Source organism: Grammomys surdaster, unplaced genomic scaffold, assembly GCF_004785775.1.
Source record: "Grammomys surdaster isolate TR1022 unplaced genomic scaffold, NIH_TR_1.0 125672, whole genome shotgun sequence".
Taxonomy (NCBI): domain Eukaryota; kingdom Metazoa; phylum Chordata; class Mammalia; order Rodentia; family Muridae; genus Grammomys; species Grammomys surdaster.
Window position 1 is genome coordinate 206956 of NW_021620509.1, and position 19076 is coordinate 226031.

The 19076-nt window shown below is 47.8% G+C and overlaps 2 protein-coding genes across 5 annotated transcripts; both read right to left on the reverse strand.

Moving 5' to 3' along the window:
- Positions 1 to 9066: 9066 nt before the first annotated feature.
- Tstd1 (thiosulfate sulfurtransferase like domain containing 1) lies at positions 9067 to 10641 on the reverse strand. Of its 2 annotated transcripts, XM_028787746.1 has the most exons (4): positions 10322 to 10641; positions 9971 to 10093; positions 9321 to 9483; positions 9067 to 9228 (listed from the first exon to the last, which is right to left on the reverse strand). In XM_028787746.1, the coding sequence occupies exons 1-4, from the start codon at positions 10383 to 10385 to the stop codon at positions 9177 to 9179; spliced, it is 402 nt and encodes a 133-aa protein (XP_028643579.1). In that variant the 5' UTR covers positions 10386 to 10641; the 3' UTR covers positions 9067 to 9176. The 2 variants fall into 2 exon arrangements, with proteins under 2 accessions (XP_028643579.1, XP_028643578.1); XM_028787745.1 differs by having other exon boundaries at positions 9971 to 10641.
- Positions 10642 to 10732: 91 nt separating this feature from the next.
- On the reverse strand, positions 10733 to 18993 carry Usf1 (upstream transcription factor 1). Of its 3 annotated transcripts, none has more exons than XM_028787743.1 (11): positions 18338 to 18993; positions 14884 to 14976; positions 14354 to 14403; positions 14106 to 14190; positions 13628 to 13729; positions 12844 to 13039; positions 12352 to 12439; positions 12160 to 12218; positions 11956 to 12050; positions 11601 to 11729; positions 10733 to 11443 (listed from the first exon to the last, which is right to left on the reverse strand). In XM_028787743.1, the coding sequence occupies exons 5-11, from the start codon at positions 13724 to 13726 to the stop codon at positions 11354 to 11356; spliced, it is 756 nt and encodes a 251-aa protein (XP_028643576.1). In that variant the 5' UTR covers positions 13727 to 13729; positions 14106 to 14190; positions 14354 to 14403; positions 14884 to 14976; positions 18338 to 18993; the 3' UTR covers positions 10733 to 11353. The 3 variants fall into 3 exon arrangements, with proteins under 3 accessions (XP_028643576.1, XP_028643574.1, XP_028643575.1); XM_028787741.1 differs by having other exon boundaries at positions 14075 to 14190; XM_028787742.1 differs by lacking the exon at positions 18338 to 18993 and adding an exon at positions 17710 to 17927 and having other exon boundaries at positions 14075 to 14190.
- Positions 18994 to 19076: the final 83 nt, after the last annotated feature.

Consider the following 19076-nt stretch of genomic DNA (forward strand, 5'->3'; position numbering starts at 1 on the left):
CACACACACACACACACACACACACACACACACACACACACAGCCCGTGTCTTTCTGTCTGGCCCAAGTTCTCCATAGGTCTGCCTCCCTGCCCCCCTAGGGTTCCTTACTCTGTTTCTCTTTTACCCCACTCTGCCTGTGGACTATGGAGGTCTCATTACGTAGTCCTTTGAGCAGAGAGGAGCTTTTTGTGCGCCCATACTGCAGCACGAGCATGTATTTATAATAACAGTAACTAATCAAGTGAGTCCTGATATATTTAATGATATTTAAAGTTGGGATGAAGGGGCATTAACTGAGACTCCATCTGGTTTAAATCCCAAGTTGATGCTGGCTGGGTTAGTCAGAGGCTGAGCAGGGACCTAGAAATGTGTTCTGCAGTGTGGAAAGGTGTGTGAATCCCAGCTCCCATGAGGTCAGGACCCCTCCTGCTGGATGCAGCTCAGATGGAGGCCATGGCTCCCCAAAGATAGCTGGATATGGAAGAGTAAAGGGCAGGCAAGAGGCGATGCTCACACCGGACGGCCCTGAATTGCTGGCTGCCATGTTGGTCCTAAGTGGCACTGAGTGGGCCCTGAGGCCTTCACCTGACCCTCCCCGGGGGGAGGGGGAGGGGGATTGAATGAAGTTCTCACGGCTGGAAGTAGCAGAAAATAACAAGGAGACTAGGAAGAGGAGGAGGAGGAGGAGGAGGAGGAGGGAGAAGAGGAGGAAGAGGAGGAGGAGAAGGAGAAAGAGAAAATCACTCTGGGAATAAAGTGGTAGAGGGGGATATCCTAGAAGTAGCAGCCGAGATACACACACACACACACACACACACACACACACACATACATTGCTGGTATCTTGAATAAAAGTATCCATTCCTTTGTCCCCTGCCATTTTCTCTACATCATTTGAAATCAAATTTCTCTTTGTATCCTTAACTTTCAAGGTCCACATTGAGGTATCACTTGTAGCCAGTCTTTGCTACTTTGTGGGTTGTCTTTCCCACCCTATATCCCCCTGGTTTTACCTACTATCACTAGATAGGAGAGAAAAAGAGGATAAAAGGGAAGGAGGGAGGGAGGGAGGGAGAGAGAGAGAGAGAGAGAGAGAGAGAGAGAGAGATCCTTGAATCAAATTTCTTGTAGCCAGTCTTTGCTACTTTGTGGGTTCTTCTTTTTCCCACCCTTTAGCTCTCACCCCCAGTTCTACCCATTACTAGATAAAGAGGGAAAGAGGAGAGGGAGAGGGAGAGGGAGAGAGAGAGGTCCCTGAAACTAATGTCTTATTTCTTCTTTGAGCACAACCACTAACAAATCACAACCAACCTCCCTGAACAACCACCAGCCACCAACCATGCCTATCAGGGCCCTAGTATTTATACACCCTCTGAAAAGTTGCCAGAATTCCAAATGTCACACAATCACAGAAACTATCTACAACTGGCAAAACTACGCCTCTGCTAGAGCATGGGGCAAATCATAGTCAGCTGCTACAAAGAAGCCCCATCTGCCCACACCTAGAATTAAAACAAAAACATATTCTTTTTTTTTTTTTTTTTTGGTTTGGTTTTTTTGAGACAGGGTTTCTCTGTGTAGCCCTGGCTGTCCTGGAACTCACTCTGTAGACCAGACTGGCCTCGAACTCAGAAATCCGCCTGCCTCTGCCTCCCAAGTGCTGGGATTAAAGGCGTGCGCCACCATCGCCCGGATAAAACATATTCTTATAATATTTCTGTGTTTTTTGTTTTTTTTTTTTTTTGAAACCAGAAGTGGGACAGTGGTGGCGCACGCCTTTAATCCCAGCACTTGGGAGGCAGAGGCAGGCGGATTTCTGAGTTCGAGGCCAGTCTGGTCTACAGAGTGAGTTCCAGGACAGCCAGGGCTACACAGAGAAACCCTGTCTCGAAAAACAAAACAACAACAACAAAAAGAAACCAGAATTCTCACTACATTAACTGTCACTACCACCCTTCTTGAAATAGGAATTTTTTTAGGTACCCCTATGTCTGTGTTGAGGCTAGCCTTGAACCCATTATCCTCCTGCCTCAGCCTTCCCACTGCTACAATTAAAGGAGTGTGCCACACTAAACCTGACAACATACCATGTTTTAAGTGGTCATTGACTATTAACAAAAATTAGCCACCAAGAAAGCCTCAACATGTTTTCTTAAACCATATAGTATATATTTTGTGTAGCACACAGTGCTGGGCAAATGAGATCACTCATTTGTAACACTTTATTGTGCCCTTCCCCCAGCCTTGAACAGGCCTGAAGGATCTTGTTTACCACAGCAGACCAGACAATAGGACTCAGGAGGTGTTAACCTTGGCAACCCACAGTCTGCTACAGGAGCTGAGAAGAACAGACTGCCTGCTGAGCTAGCCTTGAGACAGCTTCCCTCACCCACGCAGGCTGTAGCAAGAAAGAGTCTGGTGGTGGAGGTGGGGCTTCCCCTTTAAATTGAAAGCTGAACATTAAACTTTGAGCCTTGATCAGTAACTTTGTCTTACCTTCATCTCTTTTTGCCCTCCATCTTCCTTTAGTTCCCAGCCCCCTATCAGGTGAACCCAGTTGACTGTGGCGGAAGGTGGCTACATTTATCTTCTCAATGTGTATGGCGCCTTATGTTTTGTTTTTTCTTTTCAAGATAAGGTTTCTCAAAAAAAAAAAAAAGAAAAGAAAAGAAAAAAGATAAGGTTTCTCTGTGTAGCTCTGGCTGTCCAGAAACTCTATCTGTAGATCAGGCTGACCTTGAACTCAGAGATCTGCCTGCCTCTGCCCACAAGTGGCTTTGTTGTTGTTGTTTTAGTGTCTGTGATTGTTGTTTTTCCGGACAGCGTAGCCTTGGTTGTCCTGAACTCACTCTGTAGACCAGGCTTTCCTTGAACTAAGGATCCACCTGTGTCTGCCTCCAGAATGCTTTAAACAGCGTTTTTTACTATGTAGCCTAGGCTAGCCTCAAATTCCTGGTCCTCTTTTCTCAGCCTCTTGTATGCTGGCTGCTGCTTGCAATGATACCTCTGACTTTGCATTTACCTTACATTTATTATTTACACTTGTTTACATTTACACAAATCCATATGTTCTATGTGACAGGTGCTTCATGGGTATTGAATTCTCACAGAAATCCACAGAGAAAAATCTGCTTTAATTGAAGCTGGCCTTGAACTCAGCACAATCTTCCTGCCTCTGTCTCTCAAGTGCTGGGATTATAGACATGAGCCACCATACCTGCTGTGGATGTAAATCTTACAAGTCCTATTTTACAAATAATGAAAGAGATAAACTAGTTAAAAATGCTTTGTGGTAATTACCCAGTTATGGTAAGCCAAACCTAGAACCCAACTTTCCCTTCCCAACATAAACTACTACCACTCCTTCATACTGTTTCTAACATTCCCCTTTGAAATTCCTAAGCTCGTTTACTGAATAGATGTCATGTTTGATTTATGTTTCATGGTTAGTTTATAACAATGAAATAACAATCCCTCTCTTTAAAGAGCTAAGCCTAAAGCAAGAGACTGTACAGTGTGGTAAGGGTTACAAGTCTATGCTGGACCCACACTGCTTTGTATCTGCATCCTTCATGGAATCCAGTTATACATATTCTTCTGCTAATTTTTCATCTTTCTCGTGTTAACAAAACAAAACTCTTGAGAGCAGCAGAACTCCTGCCGAATACATTCTCCTAGTTCTTATGAGATGCAGAGGGTTTGAGGGCTGGACGCTTCCCAAGCAGGAGAGAGGATAAGTGAAGGCCAAGGTCAGAAAGAAATACAGTGTGTTTGGGTCACTGAGGACTCCAGGCTGGTGGGAGCAAGCCCTGGCAGGATGGTTTTGGTAAGGCAGGGTGAAGCCAAATCTCAACCGCAGATTTCTCAGAGTCAGGATGAGACATGTTCCAGCCATTAGGCAACAGAGACCTACTGTAAATTATCAACTCGCTGACTGATAACAAATGTTACTTCAAGGTTAGGCAGGCAGCCATACTTTGGAAGGGCTGAAATTAGAAGATTCTGAAGGTCAGAAGATTAGCAGGGCTCAACACCTACTGAGAGCTTAGTTGGAGGTAAAGAAAGGTTCTTGCCTTTAAGACTCTCAGTTAGGAGAGAGATTTGATCAGTAACAACAGTGTAGTGTGATGGATACGATTCAAACACTCGGTAAAAACACTGGGTAAACCTGACGAAAAGCAGGATGAAAGTGTGTGAGGGCGTCCACTTTAATATGAGAAGGAAAGCAGAAATTCCAAGGGAGCTCTGCATAGCTGGTTAGCCCTGGTGTTCTGTACAATAGCTATGAGGAAAGTGAAAGAACATTTTATAGGGTGGGATAATGGATTGGAACAGCCTATAAGGATTATGAACCAACTACTTAATGAGGAAGAAGGAATGTTCTCTCAATGATCAACTATGTAGAGGGCATTGTCTGTTTACTTCTAAAATTCTCTTTAACCCTCAGCCTTAAAGCCACGGGAAACCAAGGAGTGATGTTGGCAGGCCAGGAGGGCAGCTAGAAACTAATTGATGCTGATCGAAGATAGAAAGGTGTTGCCTAGAAACCGAGCATGCCAGCACATCCTGTAATCTCAGGCAAATGGAGAAGGCGCAGGCATCTGAGACCAGCCTGAGCTATGTGGTGAGACTTTAGAGGGGTGGGGGGAAGAGCTGAGGTATAAGAGCCTGACACAAGGAGGATGTGTTTGAGGCTAAAAGGAGAGTATAGAGTGTAAATGGAACAAACCAAGAAGAGGCACCCAGAAAAGGCTTTGATGTTTCCCTGTTAGTCTTCATTTAGGGAAGTGGCTACAAACCAACATACTCAATGCAGAAGGAATGAAGACAAAGCAGAACATCACTGTCTGGAATTCCAGCACTTTGAGCAGTCTGAAGCAGGAGCGTCACTGGCAAAATGCAGTGGGATTTTTCGTTTCGTTTTAAGATTTATTTATTTATTTACTTACTTATGTATACAGCATCCTGCCTGCATATATGCCTGCAGGCCAGAAGAGGGCACCCGATCTCATGACAGATGCTTGTGAGCCACCATGTGGTTGCTGGGAATTGAACTCGGGACCTCTGGAAGAGCAGCCAGTGTTCTTAACCGCTGAGCCATCTTTCCAACCTAAAATGGTAGTTGTTGATAGAGTGCTTGGCTGGTGTGCATGAAGTCCTGGTTCCAATCCTCAGCAGCATAAAAACAAACAAACAAACAAACAAACAAACAAAAACAGGACATGCTGACTCACCCTTGTAATCCCAGCATTTGGAACAGAACACAGAATGATTACTGTGAGCTGGAGGCCAGCCAAGACTACAAAGCAAGACCCCACCTCTGCTCCTAAAATTTTCTTTTAAAAGGGAAATTAATTTTAGTTTTATTAATTCTTTTAAAATTATTATTCCTTTATGTGTGCAAGTGTTTATATCTGTGCACCATGTATGTGCCTGATGTCTGGGGAGGTCAGAAGAGGGCATCAGATCCCCTCCCTGCAACTGGAGTTACTAGCAGATGTGATGGACCATGTAGGTGCTGAGAATCGAACCAGGTCTGCTGTAAGAAACGTTCTTGACCATTAAGCTAGCTCTCCACCCCCCAGGAAATGCTTTTGGAAATTTTTTTTCTCTCAAAACTTTATTAGGTAGAGTTTGGGAAAGATTTATTTTATGTATATGAGTACACTGTTGCTGTCTTCAGACACACCAGAAGAGGACATCGGATTCCATTATAGATAGTTATGAGCTACCATGTGATTGCTGGGAATTGAACTCATACCCTCTGGAAGAGCAGTCAGTGCTCTTAACCGCTGAGCCATCTCTCCAGGAAATTATATTTATTTATGTGTGTGTGAAGGTCATAGGACACTTGCAAGAGTTGATTTTCTTCTTCCACCCTGTGGGTTTTGGAAATTGAACTCAAGTTGTCTTAAGAACAAGTACTTTATTGGCTGAACCATCTCACCTGTAATGCTTTATAAAAGTCTTAGGGCTGGGTTCAATCTCTGGCACCACATAAAATGGCATACCTGTAGTTTCAGCACTCAGAAAATGGAAACAGAACTGTCAGGAGTTCAACTCAACTACATGAGACCTTATCTCCAAAAACTACATTAAAAAGTTTAAAGTGTATAAGACCCTGTTTGGTTTGTCAAAACCAAAATCCTTCAATGAACTAAACTGTATTTTGTTGTCTCATGATTATAAAACCATAAAGAAATACTATGATCCCTAGTAAAGATGATGGAGGAGTGTATAGACTCACAGTGAGAGATTGCCCAATCTATTTCAGAGTCAGAGATGAGGTCTGCGGAGAAAACCTGACATCTGCCATTTACCAGACCCCGAGGTTAACATGGCTCTCAGCTGCAGCCTCAGGCACTGTGAGCAAGGCTCAGGAGTGGAGCACCTGGAGAGCTTGAGAAAACAAAAACTAAAGGCACCAGTTTCTGGCTAAATTCCAGAAGCCCAGGAGAGGATGTGCTGCCTCAGTGACTGAAGCTGAGAATGGGTGGGAGAAGTTACAGAATGTAGATAGTGAGACAGATGCTGCAGGGGGCTGCTGGCCGATGCCCAAAGCCGGAGACAGAGAAAAAGGAAAGGGGGGGGGCAAAGAAAACAGGACCTGTCTGATAACATTACCTCAAATCCTTGAAAAATCAGAAAGTTGGATTCCTATCTGAGTCAGCCTGCTCTTCTAGCTAGAGGAATAAAATTTTAAACTTTTAATTTCCTTCTATGTGTGCGGGTGTTGTGTGTGTACCAGCGAATGTGTGACTGAGGGGACCAGAGGAGAGTATCAGGTCCCAAGGAACTGGAGTAACAGATGGTCATAAGCTGACCTTATGACCTGTGGGTGCTGGGACTCAAACCTAGGTCTTCTGGAAGAACAGACAATGCTCAGTATTATTAATTGCTGAAGGATCTCTCCAGCCCGAAGGAATACTTTCTTATGTGGTTTATAAAAATACATACTATTTATTTTGTGTGTGTTGTATATGGGCGTATGCCACATATGTAAGGTCAACCTGTACGTAGGTATAACTTTTTGGCAACCTACTTTTACCCTCTCCTCTAGCCCACCACTCAGCAGAGGTAGTGGAGGAGAAAAGTTACTAGGATGTGGGGGAAGTGGACCTGCTCAGCAGTAGTTCTTTGGGGGTGCGCTCGATCTTCTTGGGTAACAGTTCAGTCCAGTAGCAAACAGTAAATATGATTCAGCAGCTGCAGACCAGTCCTCTAGGCAGACAGACACCAGGCATGAACCACCAGCTACAGTCCAGTTCTTTCAGCAAGCAGAACCAGGAAGCTATAGTTCAATCCTGAAGAAACCCCAGGCTCGCCGGGCGTTGGTGGCGCACGCCTTTAATCCCAGCACTTGGGAGGCAGAGACAGGCGGAGTTCTGAGTTCAAGAGGCTAGCCTGGTCTACAGTGTGAGTTCCAGGACAGCCAGGGCTACACAGAGAAACCCTGTCTCGAAAAAAAACAAAAACAAAAGAAAAAAAAAACAAACAAACCCCAAAATAAAAGAAACTCCAGGCTCTCCAACCAGCCTTGGGCAAGCAAGGCTGCAGAAGGGGCAAGCTGCACTGGAATGAGTTTCTCTCAATGTCGGAGTTACCATGAGTTTAACAATGCTATGTAAGGAGAACCAATACGTGTGTATGTTAGCGAAGAATAGCAAGGCAGAGCAAACTGAGGCTCAGGGCGCATCTCCCACTGTCTGCGGGGTCATATTTATGCTCTTTTATCAAGCGTCCTTTCATGTGTTTGCCTTAGCCAAACATTCTTTCACCTGTGTCCACTTCAGGAGAAGTCTTTCATGTGTTTGCTTTAGCAAGACATCCTTTTACCTGTGTGCTCCAGCGAAACATTACTTGACATAACTTTCCAAAGAACTAGAAGTTTCCACTTCACCTGTAGAGTTTGTCTTTCCTCCTTGTAGGTCCTAAGGATTGGACTCAGGCCATAAAGCTTGAAAACATGTGTCTTTAGTTGTTGGCCCATCTCACCAACCCATATGTGGGTTTGTTTCTTTTCTGATTCAGTTTTTTTTTCAGATAGTGCCTAACAACGTAGTCCTGGCTGGCCTACAACTCACCATGTAGACCAAGCTGGCCTCAAACTTACATAGATTCATCTGCCTCTGCCTTCCAGTGGTGTAATTTAAAGGTGTGGGCCATCAAGCAAGCACAGTAGGCCTTTTTCTTCCTTTTGATACAGGGGTTCTGCTATGGTACCATGGCTGCATAGAACTTATCCGGTACCCAGGCTATCCCAGAATTCACAATGTAGCCCAGGCCACATTAGAACCTCAAGTAATGTTGCCACTGCCCCTGCTCAAGGGGATCTGAAGGGCTCAGGCTCAGCCAGAGCAGCCAAAGAGTTACAGCTTTCCAAGGGGAAGACAGTGAGACGCAGTGGGTAGTTTCGGGCCAAGGAGCAGGAAGTGGCTGCGGTCAGGCAGGCTAGCACACCCAGCTCCTTGCATGAAGTCGAAGTCCAGAGACAAAAGGCTTGGGAGAGAACACTCTTCCCTGGAGTGTTACAGTTCAATAAGACAGGCACTCTCAGCCGATCTTTGGTGAAATACCTCGTGTACTTTACTCCTTGTGGATAGGATCTTAAAAAACATTGGGGGTGGGGTGGGCTCTAGAGGCAGATGTTTTCAATTTGCTTGGTGTGCGATGTTAGGGATGCCTCATCTGCATGTGGAATGACTTCAGGTGTTGTCCCTACATGACTGATTGTCACAGTCCTCTCAATGGGGTGTGTGTTCCAGTGCAGGAACCTAGATCCTGAATCCACTCAACCTCACCAGGTTTTCTGTCTGGTGGCATAGTCCAGTGTCCCACAACCCACTGCCCCACAACCTAGCTCCAAGAGTTTTTAAAGGCTATTAGGTAATTATTTGATGTGCACTCTGTGCTGGAAAGTGCTGTTTAAGTCAGTTTTGGTTGTTCAGCAGACTGCTTTAATTGGGTGGTAGGGAACAGACGAATGGACAAGGGTCCTGATTAACACTAGATTAACACTAGAACCATTTTTTTGTCCACTTGACAAATTAAATGTGTCTAATACTTCATTAAATGTGCTTTTTATTTGAGTTTTTCATGTGTAAAGTACCACAAGGATTTGCCTAGCCCAGCAAAGTGGCCCTGAGAACCGTCACAAACCAGTAAGCCTTCTATCTAGCCCTGTTTCTCCAGCCATTCTTTATAGGCCCCAGCATAGTTTTGAGCCCTGTGGAGAAAAAGAAATGTTGAGGACAGGATAGTCCAGTAGACAGTCCCCATGAGTCCCCAGCTAGCATGTGTTATGTATGCTTGTCATACCCTGTGTATCCAAGACTTTGTGCCAGTTGTGTGGCCTGGAGACCTCGCCTGCCCATCTGACAGAAGAAAATAAGATTCCTGTCTTCTAGTTTGGGCTTCTCAGCACAGTACAAAGTCTGAAAAGCAGCTGGGTCCATATTCAAGGCGATTTCCAACTCTGACACTGAGAGAGGACGAGACAGAAAGCCGTGGTACACCGAGGTTCACAAGACGGGGCTGAAAGAGCTGAATCCCAGCAGCAGCCTATCTGCAGGGACTGTCCCAACAACATATGGTGGCCACCCCCACCCCCATACCATCCTCAAAGACAAGAACGTACCAGTGCAAAGTTAGGCCAGCAAACGCTGCCACTTCCTGAGTCTTAGGCAGGCAGTGGAGATAAAGTGGATTAAAGCATCCAGCCTCAGGGAAGTCAGCATTCAGATGGGGATCTGCCCCTCTGGCCACCTGCTATCCCCTCAAACTGGATAAGCTAGTTCCGCTGCCAGGATCTATCTCCATTTAGCCTTTCTCTTGGGAACCTGAGGGCTGGCTTGAGCAAATATAAGGCACTATGTCTACCAGCACTGCCCTCACTGCGTACTAAATGAGGCTCCTTTAGTTAAGACCATCATGGACTGTTCCTCTGCCAAACAAGGGAAATCTTATACCAGGGATGTTGAGTGCCCCAGGAATGGTACCAGCTGCTGCCTCCTCCCGAGATCGAACATCGAAGAGCCTGGCCCTGCCTGAGGCTAGGAGTAAACGGAGTTCATTGAAGGAGACTGTAGGCACTGGGAAAGAGGACATAAAAGACTTGAGGGCCAAGGGACCACAAGACACTTGTGGCCTCTGCACTCCCCTCCCTGGCAGCTTCCCAGCCCAGTGTAGCTGTTTGAGAACTGCAGCCACAGCCCATGCTCCTCTCTCCACAAACAACCCTACCCAGGGGACCAGCATACGTCTCACACTCACATCCCCATCCCGCGTCACACTCACATCCCCGGGGTTTCTCAAGGTACCTCCAGCCATGGTTCCAGCAGCAGCACTTGTGTGACTCTGATGCAGAACTGTAACCCGAAACATCTCCCTCTCCCTCCCAGAGCCCAACCAGAGCCCGGAACCGGAAGCAAGGGCATGGCCCCTGGAGTACACACACACACACACACACACACACACACACACACACACAAAGGGAATCTGATAGCACCTGTTGGTGATACCTATAAACACTCACTCACAGTTGAAACCTTTATAGACTGCCCAGGTTAGGCCGGAAATTTCACCCACGTTTGGCACAGGTACCAGGACTCGGGGTAATGAGTATAGAACAGTAGCACCCCACTCAAAGGTTGACCCAGCCCTTACCGGTCAAAGAGTAATATGCACTCTCCCTTCCCCCAGGGCCCCACAAAAGGAGGAAGACAGACAACTGTGGCTCTAAACAATTTTATCTTAAAAAAAAAAAAAATGTCAAGAAATAAAAAGAACCATCCCTGGAGCAGGAAAGGCTCTCAGTGAACCCTCCTCTGCCTATAGTTCCCCCTGGCTCCAGAGCCTTCTATGGAGGCCTCAGCTGCTTACTGGTTCCTGGGATAGCAGCCAGCTAGCTAGCATTCTTCCCCACCTCTTGAGTAAGTCTGCTCCCCAGAGTAATCAGGTACATATCTTAACTTCTGCTTCAGAGAAAGGAAGAACCAGTGGAGGTACTAGGCCCACATACCCTCTCCCAGGCACTCTAAGCAAGCACATGGCAAGCCCAGATTCAGTGTGTCCAGTGTCCACCAAGGAGACAGCACATGCAGTGTGCCAAAGGGGCACCAGGGCCTGGGGACTGTGCGGTGGGAGCAGGTGAGGCTGTCGGTGTACGTCCACACTGTGTCTCACACCACTCACTGCAGACTGCCACACCATAGGGCCTCAGTTCAAAAGCACACTTGCCAAACTCCCCCGAGCCCCACGCCAGAAGTAGGCCGTGAAGGAGGTGCATGGGATTAGCCTGTTGCTCCTGGGCTGTCTGCAGTTCTCGGCCCAAAGGCCCTGAACCCCCAGAGTTAGTTGCTGTCATTCTTGATGACGACCTCTAGTCCGTGGTGCCGTAACTGAGCTCGTAGTAGCAGGTTCTTGTTTTTAAGATCTTCCACCTGCACAGAAAGGAAGCAGTAATGGAAATGATTAGGGAAAAAAAAATATTGATACCGCTAAGCCATGAACTCAGTTGCACAGCCACGGCTGAGGACAGTGGGAAGCGTGGTCAGTGGCTGCAGGGCTGCCAAGGGGGCCGTGCTGGATTCGTCTGACCTGCTGCCGAAGCACGTCATTGTCCAGCTGCAGCTGATCTAACCCCTGAAGCTCCTCAGACAGCCGGTGGTTGCTCTGCCGCAGCTCCTGGATATAATCACAGGCTTTGGACAGGATCCCACCTTTACTCTGCAAGGCAAAGCCAACAAAGTGAGGGTGAAGGCCTCGAACACCTCGCTTGCCTTCCAAGAGCGTACACATTCACACTTTGGGGCTGCTTCCCCTCAGAGTGGGGATGCAGCATCTCAGAGACTGCTATGAAGAGGGCTGCCAGGACGCTCTACTCCACACCATTTCTGTTAACAATGCCTTCTGAACTCTAGCCTTCTGCCCGTTACCAGGGTCTTGCCAGGACCTGGCCAGACTTGGTGCTCTCCATAGAGCAGTCTGGGATGATTTTGGACAGCTGTACAATCCAGTTGTTGATCTTGTCCCGGCGGCGACGCTCCACTGTAGGGCAGAGTGAAGGACAGAGTGACTCACCAGCCTTCCTTTCCTCACACTCCAGTTCCCAAATCTACTTAGGCTGTTCCTGGCTTCACACCTGGATACCACCTACCTTCGTTATGTTGAGCCCTCCGTTTCTCATCTCGAGTTGTCCTGGGAGCCTCTGACTTCCTGGTAATAGAGTCCAGGGTGGCCAGACCAAGGAAAAGAAGCAAATAAAACCAAGACTGGTGTTTAGGGTGAGGAATTACATCAGACTTGGCAGGCACTAAAACCACTCATAATAACAGATAAGGTCACTCACGGGGAATAAGGGTGGGTCCTGGGGGCAATTGATCGCTGGCTCCCTCCCTGCAATACTTCTTGTGGTGACATCATCACAAAGAATTGACCTGTGAAGGTATGAGGCAGGTTTTATCAGAACCTGGACCTAGGAACCTTATCTAGACCTTGGGACCCGTTTGAGAACATGCTCCCACCAGTTCGTAAAGCAGCTCAGACTCACTCTGTGCTCTGATCCTTTTTTTTTTTTTTTTTTTGCTTTTTTGTTTTTTTTTTTTTTTTCAAGACAGGGTTTCTCTGTGTAGCCCTGGCTGTCCTGGAACTCACTCTGTAGACCAGGCTGGCCTCGAACTCAGAAATCTGCCTGTCTCTGCCTCCCAAGTGCTGGGATTAAAGGTGTGCGCCAAGCAGGGCTCTGATCTTAATAATTACTAAGAGTCACATGCTAAAGCCCAGAGCCCTGCCACACCCCACAGCCCAGCCCTCAGGCTACCGTCCTTATGCAACGTCTCACCTGTGCTGGGCGGGGTTGCCTGCCCCAGTAGTGCCTCTGAGCCCTGGGTGGTAACGACAGCTGTGGTACTCCCAGATGTGGCACCCCCTGTCCCATCTCCCACTGCGGTGCTGGGGAAGTAAGTATAATGTGTCTCTGCAGCTGCTCCCTCCGTGTCAACGGCATCGTCACTGGTGAAAGCTCCCTGGATCACTGCCTGAGGAGGGAGAGGAGAGCAGAGAGGAGCTCTATCGCCCTCAAGGTTCTGTTCCGTTGCAGAAGGAAGGAGAAACACAGAAAGCCACATGGCCAAAGATAGCTATGAATGCAACCCAACACAAAACTAAAGTTACTTACTTAAAATATGAGGTGTTTTTTTTAATTCAAGTATATATTTAAGATTTATCTTTATGTGTATGATATGAGCATTTTTCCTGAATGTATGTATATGGTGTGTGTGTGTGTGTGTGTGTGTGTGTGTGTGTGTGTTGCCTATGGAGGTCACCTGAAACCAGATGGTTGCAAGCCACCATGCAGTTATTAGGAACTGAACTCAGGTCCTCTGTAAGAGCAAGACATGCTCTTAAGTGCTGAGCCACCTTTCCAACTCCATGTTAGGCATGATCTTTGTAGATGACAGGGTAATGTCTTGATGACAAAAGGTTGAACACACCTGGACCCGGTGCTTTGGGCTAAAGTGGCCTGAGATGCACCCCACTGTCCCAAATTCCACCCCTCCGCCCTGTTGGCTCCCTAGTTATTGCTAAAAAGCTCTCCAGTCCTCTCACAATCTCTCCCCCAGTACCTGGGTCATAGACTGAGTGGCAGGGTAGCCACTGATGGCGCCAGAGCCCTCCGTCTGGCCATCCAGCTGCCCCTCAGACACCTGGATCACCCTGTACATCACCTAGAAGGAAGAGGAGGAGGAAGAGGGGGAAGACAAGAGTTAGTGTCCAGAGTCACAGGCCCTCTCAGAACAGCCTCTTGTATTTGCATATGTAAAGTCCCAGGAATCTTTCAGAGACAGACTTAACAATTGTCCCTTCTTCCCCCCCCCCCCCCCCCCCCCCAGACTCCCTCTCCCAGAGGCTTTAGCATACCCAGCCCCACACCAATCTCTAAGCTTCCAATTTGCATCCCAATAGTACAGTTTCATCTCGTTCTCCCAGCCACAGCTACCCAAACACGTTCATGCCCCTCCCTTACTCCCAACCCCAGGTGACATCTGCAGCCACCTGGCCCCCTCCCTTACCTGGCCCCCATTCTCAGTTCGGAAGACGTACTTGACGTTGGGGTCAGGGAAAGTGGCAGCTGACTGGATGCTGGCGATAGCTACACTAGTTGGGTCCTCTCCAGTAGCCACTGCACCTAAATTAAGAGGCAAAGAAAGATCTAGAAGTTAACTGCCTTTCTCCCTGTTCTACTTGCATGGCATTTAAAAGACACACAGTACGTAGGAGATGGACCAGTCATCTGAAGAGAGAGGGAGGCGAGGATGAGCTCATAAGTCCTGACTTGTAACAACACTCACCTTCCTGAATCTGCACTGTCCCCTCTTCAGTTTCAGCTGTTTTCTGCTGCCTATTTGTGGTGAAACAGAAACAAGAAACAAATGGAAGATGTGAGAAGTTCACTGACCTAGTAACATGGCTCCCAAACTCACTGGCATCCACAACAGATGTTAGGCTAGGTCAGACCATGACAGTATTACTGCTGGCTCATGGTGGCACATTCTTTAATCTGGACAGGTAGGTAGATCTCTGTGAGTTTGGAGCCTGCCTGGTCTACACAGTTCCAGGGCAGCCAGGACTATGTAGAGATTATTTTGTCTCAAAAAACAAAACAAAATAAGTCACCTCCTCCAAAGTGCCGAGATTAAAGGCATGCACTGCCACCACCGTGCATACTACCCTGATAACAGTAAGTAGCACTACAGCTTTATAGATAGGGAAACCAAATCACATAGCTGGTAAGTGATGAAGCTGGGAACCCGAACCCAGGTCTTCTCAAATCTAAAGCTTTAGTCATTCTGCATTCTCCCAGGCATTCTTCTTCACTCACCCCTTCATCTCTCTGTGAGGGGGCTCATCCGAGTCACTGGCCTTCTTTCAGAGGACTTCGTAGCTCCTTCCTCAAAGGCCCGAATGCTAAATCCTGGTGGAAACCATAGTTTGCAGTGAGGCCAGGCAACTGAGCAGCTTTCCAGGCCTAGAACCTAGGCTCTAAGAAGACACAGCCAGGAAAACAAACCAATCACTGCAAAGCGCAGTCAACTCCCCCAATTCTGATGGCAAGGGCTGGCCTGCAGTGACTGAAGAAGAGACTCTTCATGGACATGGTGGCTCACTCCTGGAATCCTGACTCTCAGGGAAAAGACAGGAATGGCGCAAGTTTGAGACAGGACTTGGGTGTAGAATGAGACTTTACAGAGAAAGAGAACAGATGTGCTTGCCCATGCCTGTAAGACCAATACTTAGGAGGTAGAGGCAAAAGAATTAGGAGTTCAAGGCCACCCTGGGGTGCAAAGCTAGTCTCACACCCGGCTGGGCTACAAGAACTTGTCCAGAAACAAAACAAAACTGGGCGACAGCTGGAGAAGCACTGGGAATGAAAGTCTAACTCCTGAGGCCTAAAATGTACACAAGAAAGGGACCAGGAGTGTGAGCACGTGTAATCGCAGGACACCTGATGCAGAGCTGGAGACAAGATGGTCCCCAGAAGTGGGGTGCCAACGTAGCGATGAAGAGTCCCTGCTCCTACTACGTGGAAAGACAACAACTGACCCCCTAAGGCTCTCCTCTAACCAAAAGAAAGGCTGTTAAGATGGCTCAGCAAACAGGGTGTGCTGCCAACAGCTAATTCCAGCACTTGAGAGATGGAGGCAAGTGGGTCTCTGAGTTCAAGGCCAGCCTGGGCTACAGAGTTCTAGGTTGGCCAGGACAACACAGAGAACTCATAGCTCAAAAACAAAAACAACCCCCTCACACACAAAAGAGGCAAAAAATAACTCGTGAAAGTCGTCTAACGCAAGTGCCCGGCCCACCACATGTATGTATGTGCACATATACACCATAACTTTTCTCTTGTCGACAGGGTTTCTCTTGTAGCCCTGGCCGTCCTGGAACTCAACTCTGTAGACCAGGCTGGCCTCTGAACTCAAAGAGATTCTGCCTGCCTCTGCCCACCTAGTGCTAGGATTAAAGGCGTGGTCATCACCACCCAGCTGCCCCTCCATTTTCATCCCAACTCCTGGTGGGTAGGAGACAGTTATCCTGGAATACTGAGAAACAATGTGTCTCAGGGTGATTTTTGAAGCTATTATGAGCCGGGCGGTGGTGGCGCACGCACACGCCTTTGGTCCCAGCACTTGGGAGGCAGAGGCAGGTGGATTTCTAAGTTCGAGAGTTCGAGGCTAGCCTGGTCTATCTACAGAGTGAGTTCCAGGACAGCCAGGGCTACACAGAAAAACCCTGTCTCGAAGAAAAAAAAAAGAAAGAAAAAAGAAAAGAAGCTATTATGGATCACTACATTATGGATCACTACTAAAGCTATTATATTCTGTGACAGCAGCTTCACAGGAACAGCTAGGGCAAAGTTTAGACCACCACTATCAAAACTAGTAACAAATACCCACCACACTCCCTGATTCTTCTTCCAGCTTCTCAAACACAAACTGTACTAAAAGAAATTCAAAGCTGGAAGGTGGCTGTGCCAGCCTTTGATCCCAACACTCAGAAGGTAGAGGCAGGCAGATCTCTGAGTTCAAGGCCAGCTCTACATAGTTCCAGGACAGTCAGAGCTACACAGAGAAACCCTGTCCCCAAAAAGCAAAAAGGAAGACAGACAGACAGACATTCTAGTCTTCACCAGGACTTTTGGTGCACAGAGTCCCAGCACGAAGGGGGCAGAGGCTGGCAGATCTTTATGAGTTCAATGCCAGCCTGGTCTACAGAGTGAGTTCCTGGACAGCCAAGGATATGTAGAGAGAGAGCCTGTTTCAAAATAAAATAAGAACAACAACAACAAAAAAATTCCAGTCCTCAAATCTAAGAAGGAAAAAAACCTGAAATCTTTTTTGCCACTAGGAAACCATCACTATGCATAAAACCTAGGTTTGGCTCTTGAGCACCATTCTGCTGTCAGGGCTCTTGTTTTGGGAGAGTCCAGATTTACAGCATCTGTTACAAACACCAGTGCCCAAGTGCATGATATTCAAGGCTTCTTTATTTTATTCAGCAAGGCTGCCTGTAGAGCAACACAGTTGCTAAAATGTTGCCATGACAACTCCAAATCAACTAAGCCTCAGGAGAAGGGGGAAAGAAAATCTCCAGGCTCAGGGTTCTGAAGGAGAAAAGACAATGGGGGAGGAATCTATCTACAATGTTCCTACCTTAGGACTTTTGACAACCCGCCAGAGAACGGGAAAAACAAAGAACTGTACAGTCAGATGCCTCCAGAAAGAAACAGCTGCATACAAAGCATTAAATAATCTCAACAAGAAAGGACAAGATTTTTTAAATGCTCTACCCTTAAGATCCTCCAAATCTTTCTAATCCAAAGAAAATCTTAGTTTAGCGGATAATAAGCCTTGGAAAGACCGTGTGCAATGAAAACGGTAAAAACAACAACAACAACAACAACAAAAAGGGAAGTGAAAGTGAAACTGTCTGTACAAAGTAATGCTGCAAAGGGAGGCAGCGTCCGGGTTTACCGACCACCTAGGGTCTCCATCCTCACACCGGCGGAGGAAGAGCTCCTCCGAAGCTAGTGGCATGGCCTGCAGGAGGAGGCAATGAAAGAGAGGGCAAGGCACGGGAGGCAACTGTATAGCCCACAGCTGTCAGCGCAACTTTTGAGGCCACCCAGCAACGGCGTTAGGCTACTTACTCAAATCTTGGTTGTACATCCGGAAGTGTTTCCTGAACATTAATAATATGTCACACGGAAATCAGCGTAGGATGTTGTGGTTTGCATGCTCAAAAGGGGAGCCCAGCAAATACCCTCACCAAGCACAGACGCAAAGTCAGAAAGAAAAAAAAGAAAAAAACCCTGAAAAACCAGATCAAGTTCCCAAAGAATTCAGGCGCCAGGACCTTGCCTGAGAACGAGACGTCTACCTCCAGGTCCACCAACTAGTAGTAGGCGCTTGGGGACCTCAGCACCCGCCAGGCGCGAGCCCCGCAGCCCGCGCGGTGACCCCGCCGGCCCAGCCCCGCTCGCCCGCGCCCCGGCTGCTCGGTGGAGGAGAGACGGGAAAGGGCGCCGGGGACCTTCCCAGGCCTGCGGCTCGCAGCCGGACACCGCAGGCGGGTGGGACGTGTGCACTCCAGGGCAGGGAGCAAGCTCGGCCCACAAAGCAGGGCAGGAGATAAAGAGCCAGGCACGGCCCCTTCCCCCAAAACAAAGGCTCGGTGCCCAGGCGTGGCCTTGCCTGAGAAACTCCAGCAAAATCAAAGGTGCCCCGCCTTGCCGATCCACCTGGTCTCGGGACTCGGGCTGCCTCCAACGCACTCACCCGCCCAGGCCGCTTCAGTCGCCAATTTCCCCCGGCAGCGTTCTCCGTCTTTGGATCTAGGTCTCGCCATAGACAGCTGCTCATGCGCAGTCCCAGCCTGCGGCCATATTGATGAGGGGCGGAAGTGTCTCCTCGACCCGCCCAGACTACTGACTGCCCCAGAGCTGCCGCACTTCCGTTCGCTTCAAACTTGATGCCGGCTAGAGCCGACGTGGGTGTGTGAGTTGTTACAGGCTCCGAAGAGAAACGGTATACTTGGGGACCTCACTAGAGTCCTACTAGTTTTCGCCAGAAACAGGAAAAAAAAACCCGACTAAATTGTACTTCCATCTTTGTGGTAGGCGGAGCCTTTTTTACTTCCAGTAAAAGGAAGTCGAGGGAGAAACGGCATTCTTAGGCGCCATCTTTCACAAGGGCAATTTGGGACGCCATCTTGGATCAGGGCATCATTTTGAGGAGTTTCCAAGTGGACTTTGGGACATTTCTGGGTGTACGGGTGTATGTGGATTTATATTCCTTTGTATTACCGTCAGCAATACTCCAAAGACCTCATAGCTTCCAGTTTTCCTCAGGCTGATAAATATGTGTGGCAACAAATTTGATTACCATTTTCCTCATTCTGAAGCCATTGACCCTGATCTGACACCTTGTGTGTGTGTGTGTGTGTGTGTGTGTGTGTGTGAGAGAGAGACAGAGAGAGAGAGAGAGAGAGAGAGAGAGAGAGAGAGAGAGAGAGAGA

Excerpts from the sequence above, each read along its gene's own strand:
- Tstd1 (XM_028787745.1), bottom strand. The coding sequence starts at position 10,385 with ATGTTTCGGGTTACAGTTCTGCATCAGAGTCACACAAGTGCTGCTGCT. Across the intron at positions 9,484-9,970 it reads TGGGGCACTCAACATCCCTG|TGTCAGAGTTGGAAATCGCC; the intron begins GTATAAGATTTC and ends GTCCTCTCTCAG. Across the intron at positions 9,229-9,320 it reads CAAAGTCTTGGATACACAGG|GGCTCAAAACTATGCTGGGG; the intron begins GTATGACAAGCA and ends TTTTCTCCACAG.
- Usf1 (XM_028787741.1), bottom strand. Across the intron at positions 14,191-14,353 it reads GACAGTGCAGATTCAGGAAG|GTGCAGTGGCTACTGGAGAG; the intron begins GTGAGTGTTGTT and ends CTCTTAATTTAG. Across the intron at positions 13,730-14,074 it reads GAACTGAGAATGGGGGCCAG|GTGATGTACAGGGTGATCCA; the intron begins GTAAGGGAGGGG and ends TCTTCCTTCTAG.